General features: G+C 47.0%; 1 protein-coding gene across 4 annotated transcripts in view; it reads left to right on the top strand.

Moving 5' to 3' along the window:
• The window catches only part of AMACR (alpha-methylacyl-CoA racemase), a 421,886-nt gene that overhangs the window by 265,959 nt on the left and 138,692 nt on the right, over positions 1–17,235 (top strand). For all 4 annotated transcript variants that reach the window (XM_085630852.1, XM_085630868.1, XM_085630860.1 and 1 more), the window contains exon 4: positions 3,133–3,293. In XM_085630852.1, coding sequence (XP_085486978.1) covers positions 3,133–3,293 — 161 coding nt within the window. The remainder of the gene's footprint in view (positions 1–3,132; positions 3,294–17,235) is intronic.

Raw genomic sequence — 17,235 nt, 5'->3', positions numbered from 1 at the left:
GAAAAGCTCTTTTGATGAGGATGGTCTGTCATATACTTTTTCTGATACCACCACACATGTATCCATTAATAAAAGAAAAGTTTCATCAATGTTATTAGCACAATCGCTTGATAAGAGGGTTTTGGAGGAGTATAGGAAAGCATTGATTGGAAAATATCTGTCCGTGAATACGGAGGTTACATCAGGTAGCTACATATCGAAACCAAGGAGGACCTGGGAGCGCTCTCTATTATTTAGATCCAGGGCAGACAGTAAAAGACCTACTTTGGTTTCCAATACGGTATCACACCAACTTAGATGTGATTGCATGCCTGTGTTGTAATGGTGTTACTCAGTCTATGATTCACTTACTCTTATTCTGTAAATTTTACGTGTTATACACGTAAAGCTTCTTGGCTCCATTAATAGGGAGAGAATGTGGCCTAACGGCTAGGGCGGTCACCTCGCAGCTGGGGAATCGGGTTTGAGTCTCAGCAGGGACGCTCCACATTCTGTGATTCTGGGCAAATCACTTAATCGCCCGTGCCTACCCAAAACAAGCATTTACAATGCAACGGTCTCGGCATTGTTAAAGTTAGAGCTATTGCCATTGCTCATGACAATGCCGTTTCTTTAAATGTTTTAAAAACAAAAAACATAAACAAAAATAATGTCATGAGCAATGCCAATAGCTCTAACTTTACCAATGCCGAGACCATTGCATTGTAAATGCTTGTTATGAATACTGTTGTACGGTTTTGATCGCAGACCCCAGCTGAGGCCCCTTTGCTGGGGGAGGGGGAATTGTGACGCTTTTGTTTGCCGATGATTCGCTGTTAGTATCAAAACACCAGGAGGGTTTCAGTCGCTCCTAAACCGTTTAAGGACTTCTGCGACATGCGAGGTTTAGAGGTCAACACATCAAAACAGAGCTTCCAATGATTAATCCCCGTAATTCTTATAGAGGAAAAGTATCCCTCGGAGGCATTCTACTGGAAAGGGTTAGTTCTTTCGACCATCTGGGCATCACACTATCAGAAGATATGTCTTGGAAGCCCCATGTGACTAGATCGACCCTGAAGCGTAGGCAAATAGCAGGGGTCTTGGCTAAAGAACATAGTACCTCATTCAGCAGACCTGCGGCAGCTGCTCTCCAGATCTATTAGTTGAAAGCAGTAAACTCAGCCCTCTATGGAGCCGAACTATGGGGCTTCGAAGGGATGTATAACCTCTCCAAGTCTGAGAATACATTTTTGAGGTGCTTGGTCTCGCTTCCTCAGAGTACCCCTCTTCACCCGTTAAGGCTGGATTTGGGCAAGGTCCCCATTGCAGAAAGCGTTAAGCTACGTCCGTTATTGTTTTGGAGGTGCATTACGTCCACCCCGAGTTGCTTTCGTATAAGAACGCTCTCAGGGAAGTTAGTGCACTAGACACATATAACAAGATAGATTGGATACGAAATGTGAACCACCTACTGGCTGCAATTGGGCTGGAGGGACATTGCTCCCTAGTAAATATCACATAAAAATGCACTAATGGGACTGGGTAGCGCAGGCTACACTTACTAATTTGTCTTGGGGATGCTTAACAATTGTGTTCATGGATTTTAAATTGATTAGTTCCCTTAAATCTTGTTTAGATGTCATTCAGTCACCCACAGACAGGAAACTTTACATTTAGTTCAGGTTTGGTACTCTTCTTTTGAATTCTCTTTTAGGCACTTGGCACCACCTTCCTGCCACTTCACAGTATTGCCCCATCTGTACCTCAGTGATTGAGTCACCCGGCCACAATTTTTTAATGGCTTAAACGAATATGCAAGCAGCCGTATCCATGGCGAAGGTCTCCGTATCCTCAGATCGGACCCAAGTACAGTGATGGCTTGCTCAGTAGCAAAGTTATTGGGACACAATATGGGCAATCAGGAGAAAACCTAAGAATCTGGGAAGATGTCCTGCTTTTTAATTGTTTTATTTGTTTTAATCCACTAGCTGCCCTTATTTTAACGAAATAATGTATAGGGTTTTATCTGTAGTGCACCTTGTGAATCTGGCATCATAGCGGACTATGTTGTTCTCCTAAGAGCAGGCAGAGGTTCGTCTTCCCTTGGTTACCTTTGACACTAAATGGCTATTTTATACACCTATTGCATTGCAGATTAATATTTGACTGGTGTTCTTATAATGCAATTCGTGTCCATTTTCAAGTTTTTATTGTATTTATATGAGCTGTTTTGCACTTTTATGGTCAGATGCCCGAAATAAAGTTTTTAAAGATATTTAACTGAGGAGAGTTCTCAGTTAGGGTTTGTATGTGTGGCATCCATTAAATAGTGTGAATGCAGAAAATGTGTGTTATCTCTAAAATTGAGAAGATCTATCACAGTTAACTACTCGCCTGTTGTGGTAAAAACAGGGATCATACAGTTGGTCCTGACGAAATCCAGCTGACCAATTCAGGCAACAAACTGACTGAAACATGTAGACCCGCTGAGGCTAGAGATAATATATATCTCAAACAGCATATTTATCTGTTTTTTTAAATTTACCAGGTGACACTTAAAATAAACTGTAAGTTTCTATAGGGTACAACTAGGTAATTTTAGATTTTGATCCCTCCTTAAAGTAGGAGGAGCTCTCTGGGTGATCAAGGTTAAGCCTGTCTAGTTGCATTGGGTGCCTGGGCAAGGAGGTAATGATGAAGAATGCCATTAGGCATACTGTGGATGTGGTATCCCAAAGGATGCCCTTCTAGATTCGGACAAGAGAGACTAGACGAAGGTTGGTAGTTTGTTCCTCTGTTGATATAGCAAATGTAGATATTTGGTAAGTGGAGTGAGCACATCGCATCTCTTCTCCCTTCTTCCTTTTTGATTTCAAAATGTATGAATGAATGAATGAACTTGGCGTTTGTAAAGTCAACAACCACCTCAAGAGACATCTTAGTGCTAATAACTAATAACCACCTGTATTGATAAATTGAATGCTTTTATTCAAATATTAAATTCCATGTTCGTGCCTAAAATAGACTGTCAGGTGGCGACTATTTTTATAGATCACATGTATTCCATAAAAAATTTATAGATCGATTATTGTCAAGCTAATGTGTTAAACATATTTTTGAAGACGATTGAGCCCTATTTTTGTGTTGTAGGAGTGCTCTCAAGACTTGGAAGAAAACATGAAAAACCATACATGCCAATCAATCTCATGGCTGATTTTGCAGGCGGCGGTCTTATGTGTGCGATGGGCATAGTGATGGCCTTGTTTGAGCGTGCAAAGTCTGGCCAAGGGCAAGTAATTGACACAAGCATGGTAAGCAAAGAAGGACAGTCTTGTTACTTTCAGATGTGTATGGCTGAGCAAGAGTTTGTCATTTAAGTTATTAAAAGAGCTTCACAGCCATGTGTATCACCCAATCCAGCCAAGGAGCAACTTGTCACCAAGGTGGAGCCTTGCACTTGCAAAGTACCAAGAAACCAAGGCACCCCTATCGAAGTGAGAGACCAAATGTCCAGGGGCTATCTGACAGCCCAACTGCCCCTGTGTCCTTTGGCAAGCACACCGACCATTAAGTCACCTATTGTGGTGAAACTAATGTGGGTGAATAAGGGAAGTAGGGCGCACAATAAAACACAGTGACCAATTTGTTCAATTGCAAGTAATGAATGCAGTGCTCAAGAGGAAGGATGTCAACCCTCATCCCTAATTTAAACAACAATGAAACAAGAGCTCCGAGCACATGCAAACTAGAGTCCAAAATAATTTATTGGACAGTCGTCAATTCCTCAATCTTTGCTTTAATCACTGAGTACTTCTTGCCCCGCCACCAGTACATGTTGGGTTGAGGATATGCCCACGCCGGCTCGCACTCGAGTAGCGCTATATTGAATTGACAGCATACATAAGCACATTACATGGCCTTTGCGCAGTGACACGCAAATTACAAAGAATGAAGAATCCTAACAATTACAAGCCCTGAGGAAGTCATAGGGTGACTTCACCCAAGCACGAAACACGTGTTGGCTGGTGGCTGGGGCAAGAAGTACTGAGTGATTAAAGCAAAGATTGAGGAATTGACGACTGTCCAATAAATTATTTTGGACTCTATTTTGCATGTACTTGGAGCTCTTGTTTCACCTACCCTGGTGGTTGCACAAACCGCATCATTGGATCCTGTCAGTAATCCTTCAGCGGCCCCCCAGACAGCCCACAAGCAGCCCTGCACAGTCCACACAGTATCGTGGCAGCCCCGCATAAGCACAAGGGCCTCCAGTACATTCCTGCACGCAGGGATCCTGGCACGAGATATGGCCTGTTAGCAGCTCCACAGACAAGGTAGCCGGAGTCACCGGGGCTTTGGAAGATAGCGTCCTAGGCATCATCAATGCCATTCGAGTCCTGGCAGGTTGCCCATCATAGTGCCCAGGTGCCCTCAAGAGAAGACTCTGTAGCAGGACTCCACCGACGCTCCTGATGCACCATGTTTCAGTTGTTTGATGCCAACAGCATCACAGCCAGAGCAAATAGGCCCATCCAACTGTGGGTAAGAGGACATTGATCCGACTGACAGGCTGCCAAAGAATCCGGAGTCCATCAACATATCATTCGTGCCCAGTAATGTCTGGTTAAATTATGGACCTGTGTCGGGATGCCCGGGTGCTCCCAGCTGCACCTGTCCACCGGACTGTCTCTCAAGACCAAGAGACTGAGTGGTGTCTTATGTGCGTAGCTTATTTCCATATGTTGGACTTTATTTTGTTTTTAATAAAGTTTGGTAGGAATGTAGTGTCGTGCTGGACACGTTCTAGTGTCTTAGCAGGCACTTAGATTGCCAGCAACTTCGTCGAGGCCTGGACACTTTTGCACCCCACACCCATCCTCCACAGGTGTCATGAGTGATGTGACCATGGAAATAAAAGGGCCTGGGTGCACGTGCTTGTGGCCCGTTATCTATCCCCCAGTGTCTGTGTCACTTATTTTAGCAGTATGTGGAACTAGGGCCCCCAAATTTTCAAGCATGACATAAATTGTGCTCATTCTGAGAGGAGAGAATCTGCAGTGAGTTGTAACTTCCCAGAAGAGAGTATTGCCATTGTCTAGTTTGTGTGCCCAGGTTATATTCCCCCCTCGTTGTACCTGACTTGCACCTGTATGCAGGCTAAAGTAGTGCGTACCTATCAGGGTGTCCTTTGCATTCTTATATCGGATTCTTGCCGAGTAATACCCATTGTCATCTCTAAATTCCTGGGTGCCATGTGGGTGCTCCGTAGCAATCTCTTTGTCGCCCTTTTACCTGACTCTGTTTAAGCTTATCATCAGTCTACACGTGTTCCATTGTTTTGATAATCGTCTGATATGATGGTAGCCTCGTTTATCATTGGAAATTGTCTAAATGTTTTCCCTTTTTAGACAGTTAATGAGTTCAGCTACGAATTAACTAACTTTCGTTTCATATATAAAATCTGTTATATTGCATCTACTTTTTATATCTTCATATTGTCTTGTTGGAGAATTTTTTAAGTATGTTTTACTCATTATATGTATTTTAATGTGTTTGTAGTTTTATGGCCCTGGCCACCGAAATAAAGTGATTTGAACTGAACAGTAAGAAAAGAGGACGAACCAAAATACCGTGCGCGTGAATGTCTCTCTGGTCTCCCTCTGAGATGCCGAAGGCCCTCTGACACCGGATATGTATCAGTGGGGTGTCCACTGAAAAAAGAAAGATGATTCCAATAATGCTAGGAGCCGCTTTTTCTGTGAAAGACCTGTGTTGCACAAAGACCGCTGTGTTTTTAATCATCCCTGTGCATCCCCTCATTCAGTTGTTCGGGGTCACGTTGAGCATGATTTCTGCTGCTAGCAGTCTACTGGCATACCATCCTTTTCAGAACACCACAGACCAGAGGCCTTGCGCCGTAGGCAGTGCTCAAAGGGGGTTTTCAAAGGCATCTTGTCTCTCGAGTCTTTGTTCCTTGTTACATAGGCCACGTCTATGCAACCTCTGGGTACTTCGTTGGTATGCAGGAATGTTTCTCTTTTGTGAATCAGCTGTTTTACCTTTGGCATTTGTGGATTTCAAAGCAGTGATTGTTCTCGCTGACTTGCTACAAGTTTATGTTCCTGGCTGTGCTCAAATCACATTAGGGATAAAGTGGGTGTATTTTCAACTATAATCCCTGTAGCGCCTTTGGCCTGTCTTGTAAGGCGCCTCGGCACAATGGGTTCTGTAGGCACCATACGGAGTTGCCCAAATATTGCACAGTTTGAAATCTTTTGTTTTGCGGAGACTAGGCCATGGTAAGTGCAAGATTTCATAGAGTAGCCTGAGAGCAGTTATTGCGCAAGCCTTACTGTGCCCACTCATGTTATGTCAGAACCTAGATTCATCTAGGCCCACTCGCTTGGAGGATTAGTAGAAGCATCCAGATTCTGTAAAACGTACAGTATTTGCAACCTGCCCTGGCTTCCAACAAGGCTCTGTACTGAATTCAAGACATTATCCACAAGACCAGTAGCCCACAGAGATCAGAAATCAGTCCACTGCTATGGAGGGGCTGAGAGGAAAAGAATATAGTATATTCCCCCCGCCCCGTCTAAGACTCACACCAACAGTGGTATCCTATGTATTTTCTCATTAGTTCCAAAGCCACACCAGGATATCTCACACAACCAAGTGAAGCTTGACCCTCGTCGTTTAACAAGACCTTAGGGCTGTTTGATAGACCTTAACACACCCTATTCGTGAGATGCTTCATCATCAGGTCTCATCATGATCCCTAAAAACCAGGAAGAGACCTCTGGGGATATTATCCTGCTAAAGTTTTACGATAATAATACCCCAGAAAACCTTGGTATACCTTTATGCACAGTGTTCTTGGTATGAATACAAATAATTAAAGGGGATGTCTATGGAAATAATGATCCTATGTACAAGACAACATATCGACACGTTTCAGCCCTTAAATACGATGGCCTTAAAGTCCAGGACTTCCATCAGGACTAGGTACTCTGCCCCGGAACAATGTCAATGATGTCAAAAAAATAGAACTAAATTCAGTCATAAACGCACACAACATGAAACAAATATATGGTAACAAATATAAAGGACACATTTGCCATTTTTTCAATGTCATTCCCCAACTACATTGAATTTGTATCTGCTTGTATGGTCTCATGCTTCACGTGCAATGCCATGGTGCAAATTCGAAAACACCACTTCAAATCAGTAAGAACACAGAACCTTTAGACACAACTTCAGTAGGGTCATCATGTATCCTAGTGGAGACTGACTGCACATATAACAACATGAAGACAAAGTACATGTAATGCATATTTGTAATGGGTGTGGACAATAATTTTATGCAGTATCCGAAATCACGTAGAGGAGGTACACCTACCCTTAACTGTCAAGCCAATAAGCTATGGGAGGAGTGGGAGACATATCCCTGTAATCACACTATCAGAGGTAAACGGGAAAACACAAAGGCATGAGTTACAGGGGGATAAAATTAGTAGAAAAATAATTAGTTAGTGGTTGTACTCCTAATGCACCATTGTCCCTAATTGGGAGCCCCATATCATTCTCTAAGGACTTCATGTCACTTTTAACACCTATTTGGTCCTCTCTTTGTGTTTCCTGTTTGCCTACCTAATCATGCCTCCAAGCCTAGCAAGAAGGGGCAAGTGCCTCAAGATTCAGATCACACCCTTTGGATGTTACCTACCAATCCCGCGTTTGGTCCTGGCATGGTCCAAATTTCTTTGGCCATCGTCAACCCCACAGCCGAGAGCAGCGGTTAAGAATGCCATGCTGTAGATCTTTGGTGTTCGAGGCATGTGGGCTGCTGAATTCATATCTGTGCATAGATCGCCGCCTAGTGTTGGGTCCGGATGTTTGCACGTTGTTGTCCTGGAAGAGTCTTCAAAGTATCCTGAGATAGGTGACTCCTCCCCTGGACCACAGTGCGCATGGGCATCCTCTCCATCCTCAGATTGTTTTTTTCCGCCATTGGGTTCGGATGTGCTTATCTTAGCTCAAGTTAGGAAAATTTAATTTAAGGCCAAAAGGCCTTTAGTTTTCGTCGGTACTGTTCCCGCTCGGTATCGACAGCTTTCTTGCTTAGTTTAGCAAACTTCTTCAAGTTTTTCGGATCCGTTTAATCCGATCATCGACCTTACATCGACGATGGAATCGAGGACCCCATTCAAACGGTGTCCTGTTTGCCACGCCAAATATCCACATATCGACGTCCACCCGGTGTGCAACAAATGCCTCTCGCCGGATCACGACGAATCGAAATGTATGGCCTGTGCCCGATTCCGATCCAAGAAGACTCTCCGGAATCGACGGGCAGCGAGATTAGAAGCGCAGCAATCGGCACCGGCCCCGGCCAACATCTTCAGCACCGAGGACGAAGATGTTGAAAGCGTGGAAGACACGAACTACAGCCCCGCTTCCGAACACGATTCCCGATCGGAAGACGCCGATGAAGCGCTTTTTCGCAGGGAAGAAGCCAACGATGAGGTAGGAGACTACGATGAGGCCTTTGGGGCCGAAGAAGATAGCTCTGGTGAAGAGCAGGGCCTACCCGTCGAAACGGAGGCTATCAAAGTGCGTCATTCTACGGCTCCGGTCGAGGGATCGCCTCCGGGCCTTACCCGAGATCAATCCCGCATTTCTTCGGCCCCGCCTTCGGGCCCGGCCTCAAACATCCAGCAAGAGCCATTATTACCGAAAAAGACTGGTTTCCCTTCAACGAAACCGAAACCAATCGTCGCACCGGTTCCACAGAAACCGAAAGTGAAACTAGCAGTGGTCGGCTCGAAGCCCTCGAAGACCTCCACTCCTTCGACGCCAGCCCAGACCATCGGCTCCGAACGCACTAAAAGGGATTTCGGCGCCGAACTCGCTGCAGCGGATGTCGGTACCGACCCGAAAAAGAAGGCCATCGGTACCTCAAAAGCGCCTCGGCCCCCGGCACCGAAGCAATCGGCCACGACCACCAAAGTTAAAATGGCCGCTCCATCGGAGTCCACTTCGAAGGCAGCGACTAAGGTCAAGTAATCGACTCCGTCGACCGCTATTACCTCTCCTCGAATCGATGACCCTGTGGCTCGAGGCAGTCCACGCCTACCTCTACAGAACCACTCGGCACCAAAGAACCTTCGGCGTTCTCGGTGCGACAAGTTGCGGCGTCATTGCAACGCATCAGGGAACAGGCAGCCCTCCAGTCCACGTCGGGCCCCGACCCGAAAAAGGCTCCAAAGGCACCTTCGGCACCAACCAACATCACTTTTGGTTTGCCGCCGTCCACGGCGCCAAAGATGTTCGAGATCCGAACACGTGTCCGCCAGACAAGGTCCCCATCTACTGGACACTCTCCTACTGAGCCTTCACCGTGCCAATTCATCGACGCCGACACCGGCAGACTCATGCTCCGAAAACGGAAGGTCACACCAGAGCAGACCTTGGACTCTTACAGAATCCCTCTAAAGCAGAAACTGCCAGCAGAATCGGAACCGGTTCTATACGAACGCCTGCATACCTCCTATCTGGATCCCCAGTCCTTTTCTCCGACGCCCTCCGACACGGACGCAATGGAGGATTACATGGGTGATGATACCACCTACCCTAGGGATATAGATCCTGAGGAGCAGCAGGACCCAGATCAAGCTTGGGATGACCCTGCAGACCCGGGTGCCACAACAGATACCCAGGACACGCAACTTTACGGTGCAAAAACATCTCCCACAGAGGACACTGCTGCCTTCAATGCCATCATAGAACGTGCTGCAGCCAATCATGGAGTGCAACTCCACTCTGACACAGTTGAGGACGACTTCTTGGTGGACACTTTCGCCTCCTCTGAGAGGACTGTCGAGACTCTGCCCATGTTGAAAGGTGTTCTCAAGCCAGCAAAGGAGATTTTTCACAGAAACAACCAGGGCACGGGTGCTCAACCCCAGGATTGAGAAAAAATACAAACCTGCGCCCGGGGACCCTATGTACATCAGAGGTCAGTTACCTCTGGACTCCATGGTGGTTGCTAACGCTCGCAAACTAGCGCACTCGCAAACAACTGGTGATGCTCCTCCCCCAGACAAAGAGTCCAAGGTGCTGGAGACCTCAGGCAAGAGGATTACAGCTCAAGCAGCAAACATCTGGCGCATTGCCAATACACAGGCCCTCCTGGCTCGCTACGATCGTTCACACTACGACACGCTAGAGTCACTACTCCAACATCTGCCAGACGAGTACAAAGAGGCAGCGGGGCTCCTCATCAGAGAGGGACAACTTCTTACAAACGCATCCATTAAGTGCGCACTAGATGCTGCCGACACAGCTGCGAGGGCAATAAACACCAGCGTCATGTTACGCCGACACGCTTGGTTAAGAATCTCCGGATTCAAACCTGAGATTCAAAACAACATCCTAAATCAGCCTGTCAACCCTGACTACTTATTCGGACCGGAAGTTGACACCACTTTAGAAAAGATAAAAAAGGACACTGACACTGCGAAGTCAATGGGGGCTCTGCAAATGCAGACATTTCGTAGTGGCTCCTTTCGTCGCCCCGGAAATAGGGGAGCAGCTAGAGGACAGGGGCACACAGAGTACCTACGATAAAAACAACAGAGGTGGATATCGTGGCTCCAGCACCAAGGGCAGAGGACGCGGTTACGGCAACACCAGGTCCTCACCCAAGAACAAACAGTGACGCCCTCTCCCTTCCCCCCGACCACATAACACCTGTCGGGGGGAGACTCCAGCGGTTCCTGTCCACGTGGAATACCATCACCACGGACAGGTGGGTCAGGGATATTATCCAGCACGGTTACTGTCTCGAATTAACCTCCACTCCACCCACAATACCGCCAAAGCACCGTCCTATGTCCGCAGAGCACTTAGCATTATTGCAGCAGGAAGTGCTAAGTATGCTGCAAAAAGGTGCAATAGAGGTCGTGCCCTTCAACCAGCAGGGGACAGGGGTGTACTCTCTGTACTTCCTAATCCCAAAAAAGGACGGGTCGCTCAGAACTATACTAGACCTCAGACCCCTCAACCACTACATTCTCTCAGAGCATTTCCATATGCTCACCCTACAACAGGTTCTCCCGCTGCTCAGCCAGGGAGACTTTCTAGCCACACTAGACCTCAAAGATGCGTACTTCCACATACCCATACACCCGTCACACAGGAAATATCTCAGGTTCACTATTCAGGGGCAGCACTACCAATTCAAAGTCCTCCCCTTCGGTGTGACAACAGCACCCAGAGTTTTCACCAAGTGCCTAGCTACAGTGGCTGCACATTTACGGAGACAACACATTCACGTCTACCCTTACCTGGACGACTGGCTTGTTCAGGCAAAGTCAGCCCAGCAATGTGCCAGCCACATGTCACTCACCATTCACCTTCTTCACAGTCTGGGATTCTCACTAAATTACCCAAAATCACATCTCCAACCCGCACACGTACAACAGTACCTGGGTGCGACCATAGACACTCTGGCAGCCACAGCTCAGCCAAATTTAGTGAGGATCAACAACATGCAAATGCTGATCTCAAAGTTCAAATCTCAACACTCCCTTCCTGCGCGAGTGTTCATGCAGTTGATAGGCATGATGGCCTCCTGCATTTTCATAGTCCCACACGCGAGACTACATATGCGCCCGCTTCAGGAGTGCTTGGCACGTCAATGGAATCAGGCTCACGGGCAATTAAAAGACCTAGTGTTGGTGAGCGGTCGGGCATACAACTCTCTGCATTGGTGGAATCCACAAAACCTTTGCAAGGGCCGACCGTTCCAAGAGCCTGTTCCACAAATAATACTGACGGCGGACGCGTCTCTCCAGGGATGGGGAGCTCATGTACTCAATTACACAGTGCAGGGACTATGGGCAATACAACAAAAGAAGATGCACATCAACCTTCTGGAACTGATGGCAATCTTCCTGGCAATGAAGGCATTCAAAGTACACTTGTGCAACAAAGTCGTGTTGATCCGGACGGACAACATGACTGCCATGTACTACATACAGAAGCAGGGAGGAACACACTCTGCACAGTTGTCTCATCTGGCTCAGAGCATGTGGAAGTGGGCCATTCAGAGGAACATATTCCTCATGGCGGAACACCTCCCCGGCAAGGACAACCAGATGGCGGATCTGCTCAGCAGACACAGCCACCAGATGCACGAGTGGGAGCTACACCCGTCAGTACTCCAACCGTACTTCCAACAGTGGGGTCATCCAGAGATAGACCTATTCGCCACAAACCAAAACGCAAAATGCCAAAGCTTTGCCGCCAGGTTCCCACATCCACAGTCGCAGGGCAATGCGATATGGATGAACTGGTCCGGCAGATTTGCGTACGCTTTTCCCCCAGCGCCATTAATACCGCTGGTGGCACGCAAACTGCGACAGCACTCACTGACACTCATCCTAGTTGCTCCCACATGGGCGCGCCAGCCATGGCACACCACCTTTCTAGAACTCTCCGTGGTGCCGCATCAAAGGCTGCGGCTCAAACCTGCACTCTTAACGCAGAACCATGGCGAAATTCAGCACCCAGATCCACAACAGCTGAACCTGGCAATCTGGCTCCTGAAGTCTTTTTGGCTACCTAAACCTGCCACCTGACTGTATGGAGATCATTAAGGAGGCCAGGAGACCCACTACCAGAGCTTGCTATGCAGCTAAATGGAAGAGGTTTGTCATTTATTGCAACAACAATGACATTAACCCGCTAGACGCATCCATTCAAAACATAATCTGTTACCTCTTACACCTATACCGATGCAATCTGGCATACACCTCAATACGTATCCATTTGACCGCAATAGCAGCCTATCTCCAGAACAGGCAGCACCTCTCTTTATTCCGAGTGCCTGCCATCAAAGCTTTCTTGGAGGGACTTAAACGAGTAATTCCCCCAAGACACCCACCAGCACCGGTGTGGAACCTCAACTTGGTCCTCACCCTACTGATGGGTCCACCCTTCGAACCTCTCCACTCATGTGAGATTCAATTCCTCACCTGGAAAGTAGCTTTCCTAGTGGCAATCACTTCGTTAAGAAGAGTTAGTGAACTCCAGGCACTAACCATTCAAGAGCCATTCATACAGGTTCATGCGAACAGGGTCGTACTACGTACCAACCCCAAATGCCTAAAGTAATATCGCAGTTCCACATGAATCAAACTATTGAACTGCCTGTTTTCTTTCAGAATCCACAAAATGTCGCTGAAAGAATGCTCCATACAGTAGATGTCAAGAGAGCCCTCATGTACTATATAGACAGAACTAAAGACTTTAGGAAGACAAAACAACTTTTCGTTGCCTTTTCTCCACAACACAAAGGCAACGCCATCTCCAAAGCAGGTATAGCCAGATGGATCGTTAAATGTATTCAAATTTGCTATCAAAAGGCTAAACGCACATTAACGATTCCCCCACGAGTCCACTCAACACGTAAGTTAGGGGCGTCCATGGCTTTCCTGGGAAACATTCCTTTACAGGATATATGTAGAGCAGCCACATGATCCACTATACATACATTTACCAAACACTATTGTGTAGATGTACACTCAAAACAGCAGGCAGCTGTAGGACAGGCTGTTCTCAAAACTCTTTTTCAGACCGCTGCAGCTGGCACTGGTGGCCGCCGCTAATAGGAGGTACTGCTATGTATTTTATGCACAGATATGAATTCAGCAGCCCACATGCCTCGAACTGAATATGCTACTTACCAGTATGCATCTGTTCTTGGCATGTAGGGCTGCTGACATTCATATCGCCCACCCTCCTCCCCGGCGCCTGTAGCAGCTGCAGCTCTCAGAATTACTGTATAGCATGGTCATCACTTTCTGTATCTACTCCATCACTGCCACAATGGTGAAAAACAATCTGAGGATGGAGAGGATGCCCATGCGCACTGTGGTCCAGGGGAGGAGTCACCTATCTCAGGATACTTCGAAGACTCTTCCAGGACAACAACGTGCAAACATCCGGACCCAACACTAGGCGGCGATCTATGCACAGATATGAATGTCAGCAGCCCTACATGCCAAGAACAGATGCATACTGGTAAGTAGCATATTCAGCACTCCCTATGGCGTACTTTTGGACCCTAAAAAGTTGCTTAGGCTCCAGTCCAACTTCTGCGACTGGTCCACGCCAGATGCTGACTAACCTGTTAAAGGGCCTACACCGACTTTGGTGTTTACTTCTACACCGGCACCAAGATCCATGCTGGTTCCTCCGTGCTAGTTTGATCAAGGCCTGGGCAGCACTTTCAAATTACAAAAGCACAATCAGTACCTCTGCCAGGATGATTGTACTAGCACAGGACTCCCTCAGTTTTTTGTTTTGATTTTGACTCCGTGCAAGAAGCAGCTTATGCCTCTCAAGACACTAATGATAGTTAGGAGTGGAAAGGTACAACCCCCCCCCCCCACCCCAAATCACTAAACTGCGCATCCTTTATCTGCAGATTTGCAAAATGCTAGTTGGCTACACACATCTCCTGAAAGAGAGCTAGACTAGCCAGCTGGATCACCAATGGAAAATAGTGCTTTGTTTGCTGTGTTTTACAGAGGGTGGCTGAGGCACTTGAATTACAGTTGGCAGCCATGAAAACAAAGACCAATGTCCTCCCTAAGATTCATCAATCAGGGCCAGCTACACCCGAGCTGTTGTTGCCATGTAATGAGGCTTTTGAGTGCTTATCTAGTCGAAGCCACTATCAGATCCCCTAGTCAGTCAACCTGTGGCTAGGTGGCATAGACCGGCTACTGGTGATCCAGACTTTCTCACTCAGCTCCAGACACTTTAGAGTTTCATTGTGCAAGCTTCAACGAGAAAGATTCACCGAAATTCCTTTCCCACCATCCCTCGATATTTGCAATTGAAAAGAATTGATGCTTTCTGAAAGACACTATTTTCCTCGACCAATTAAGCACCCATATCTATTAGTACAGTTTGCTTTCCATGGAGAAACATGGCCAGGAGCATCTTGCTGGCTGTCCCAGAGGACTTTGGGTTGTCACTTGCCCAAACTATAGAGGTGTCAGACTGCAGTAAATTATGCTCTTTGAGGGCTACTGGCTCCAGCGTCGTACTCAGGAGGCATGCCTGGATGTAGTCAAATGGGGTTTCTGGTGATATATAAGGATCCTTAATGGACATGCCTTGCAGTGGCTTCAGGGACAAAAAGCAAATTCTGCCGCAGAATAATTCAAGGATACTCTCACCACGCTCAATCTCTGGGGCTCTTGATACCGACTAAGCACTTTCCACATCATTACAGAAAATTCAGGGGTTAGTCCTAGGGGTTAGCTTACAGACCATGCCAGCCCTTCATGTCGTTACCGCAACAAACAGTCCAGTTCTTTTGAGGGTGCAGACGTGATGTTTGTAAAACTTTAAAAACAACAGGTATAGCAGTCCTCTAATTCATTCTTCCCTGTGGCAGCGGGCTCCAGGCCACTTAACTTTGCACTTTCAAGCTCATGTCCGGCTGGTAGGAGACAGAATTTGGCATTTACTGCACAGCTGGAGATCCATCATGTCAGATCGACGAGTCTTACAAATTTGCCAAATAGGCTATTCCCTGTCAAGTGTTTCCTCTCCATCCTTTTGTCCTCCCACTCAGCAGGTGCAGGACTTGGAGAAGGGAGCAGGATGCGGTTTGTATTACTTCCTCATTCTAAGGAAAAACACCGTCCTTTTGCATATTCTGGACCTCCACCCTGAGTACCTTTCCGACGTAGGACAGATTTACAATCCTCTCTCGGGCTCAGATTCTGCCGTCTCTGCTCCTGAGAGACTGGACGGTGCCCTTTGACTTGTAGGACGCACATTTTCATGTGCCCATTTTGCAGGCCAACAGACATTACCTGTGGTTGAAGTGGGCGAAAAACACTTCTAATTTACCCTGCTCCACTTCTGCCTCACCTCAGGGTATTCACGAATGCGACTGCAGTGGTTGCTGCTCTTCGGAGGTTGGTGTACACACACCCCCGTCTCATGACAGCTAGCTGCAAAAGGCTTGCTCAACACAGTCAGTTGTAGATCACGTTTGGACAAGGGTTGTATGGTTTACATCGTTAGGTTTCACCATCAGCAAGCCAAAGTCTTGCCTGTCAGAGAATTCCATTTATTGTGGTGTTTCTTGATACAGTAGCATTCAGAGTCTTTCCTCCGCTGCAGCAAGTCAGATCATCTATGAGAAGATTCCGATGTTTTGTGGTCCTGGTTCTTTGGGCAATGAATCTAAGGCTTCTAGGCCTTGTCTCTCCTCCTCGTACCAAGTGCCAGGTTGCAAATTCAAGCCCTGCAGTAGACCCTCCGGTCTTAAAGGGCACTGCAGCAGGGCTAAACTTTCAGCTGTCAAAGATCGACATCTTCTGAACCCATATATCCAACAAGACAAGTTCAAGATGTTGGCTCCGAGCCATGTTTCGTTGGCCTGGAATTCTGGAGATTATTTATTGCCCCTTGACCTACAGGGTGCCCAACAGGCTTTACTTGGGGTTCATATGGCATGGCCAAATGTCCCTGTTTATATTACTCCTGTTCAGACTAACAGCCCCACGTCTTTACAAAGGTGCTGGTAATCATGGCAGCTTATCTGTGGAGGTTGGTAGTCCATCTATTTATGTACTTGAACGACTTGCTGGTGAAAGTGGATTACAGAAAAATCTTGAGCAGCCAATCTCTGCTCCACAACCTGGGCTTTTCTATCAACATCCAGAAGCTCCTTCTTACTCCCACACAGACTGACTTTTATTTGGGGGGTGCTGACCACAACTGAAATTAAGGCCTTCCATCCTTCTGAGAGTATTGTGAATATTTAGGCGATGATTCTCTGGTGTCTGACATAATATCGTATCCCTGTCATGCACATCTTGTGCCTGCTAGATCTTATGATGGATGAGAGCCCTTCATTGGTGTTTGAAAAAGCAGTGGTTACAACCACCCCGGGAGCCCATTGACTCCGGTACAGGCCTTCAAGTCAGAGCATTAGGATCAGCATTGGCGGATGGACCCCTCCAACCTCTTGAGGAGTTCCCCTTTCAGTCCCACAAACCCAAACTCCCCTGGTCAGAAATGCCTCCTCATACAGTCCGCACCTGGGTGACACGACGGCCTGCGGCCTTTGGTCGTTGTTGGAGCAGCAACTATACCTAAATGTACTCAAGCTTTGAGCAGTCTATTTTACACTGAATTCCTTTTTTCTTCCATCTCGGG

Source organism: Triturus cristatus, chromosome 2_1 (assembly GCF_964204655.1).
Source record: "Triturus cristatus chromosome 2_1, aTriCri1.1, whole genome shotgun sequence".
NCBI classification, from domain to species: domain Eukaryota; kingdom Metazoa; phylum Chordata; class Amphibia; order Caudata; family Salamandridae; genus Triturus; species Triturus cristatus.
This window is presented reverse-complemented; position numbering and strand designations above follow the sequence as displayed.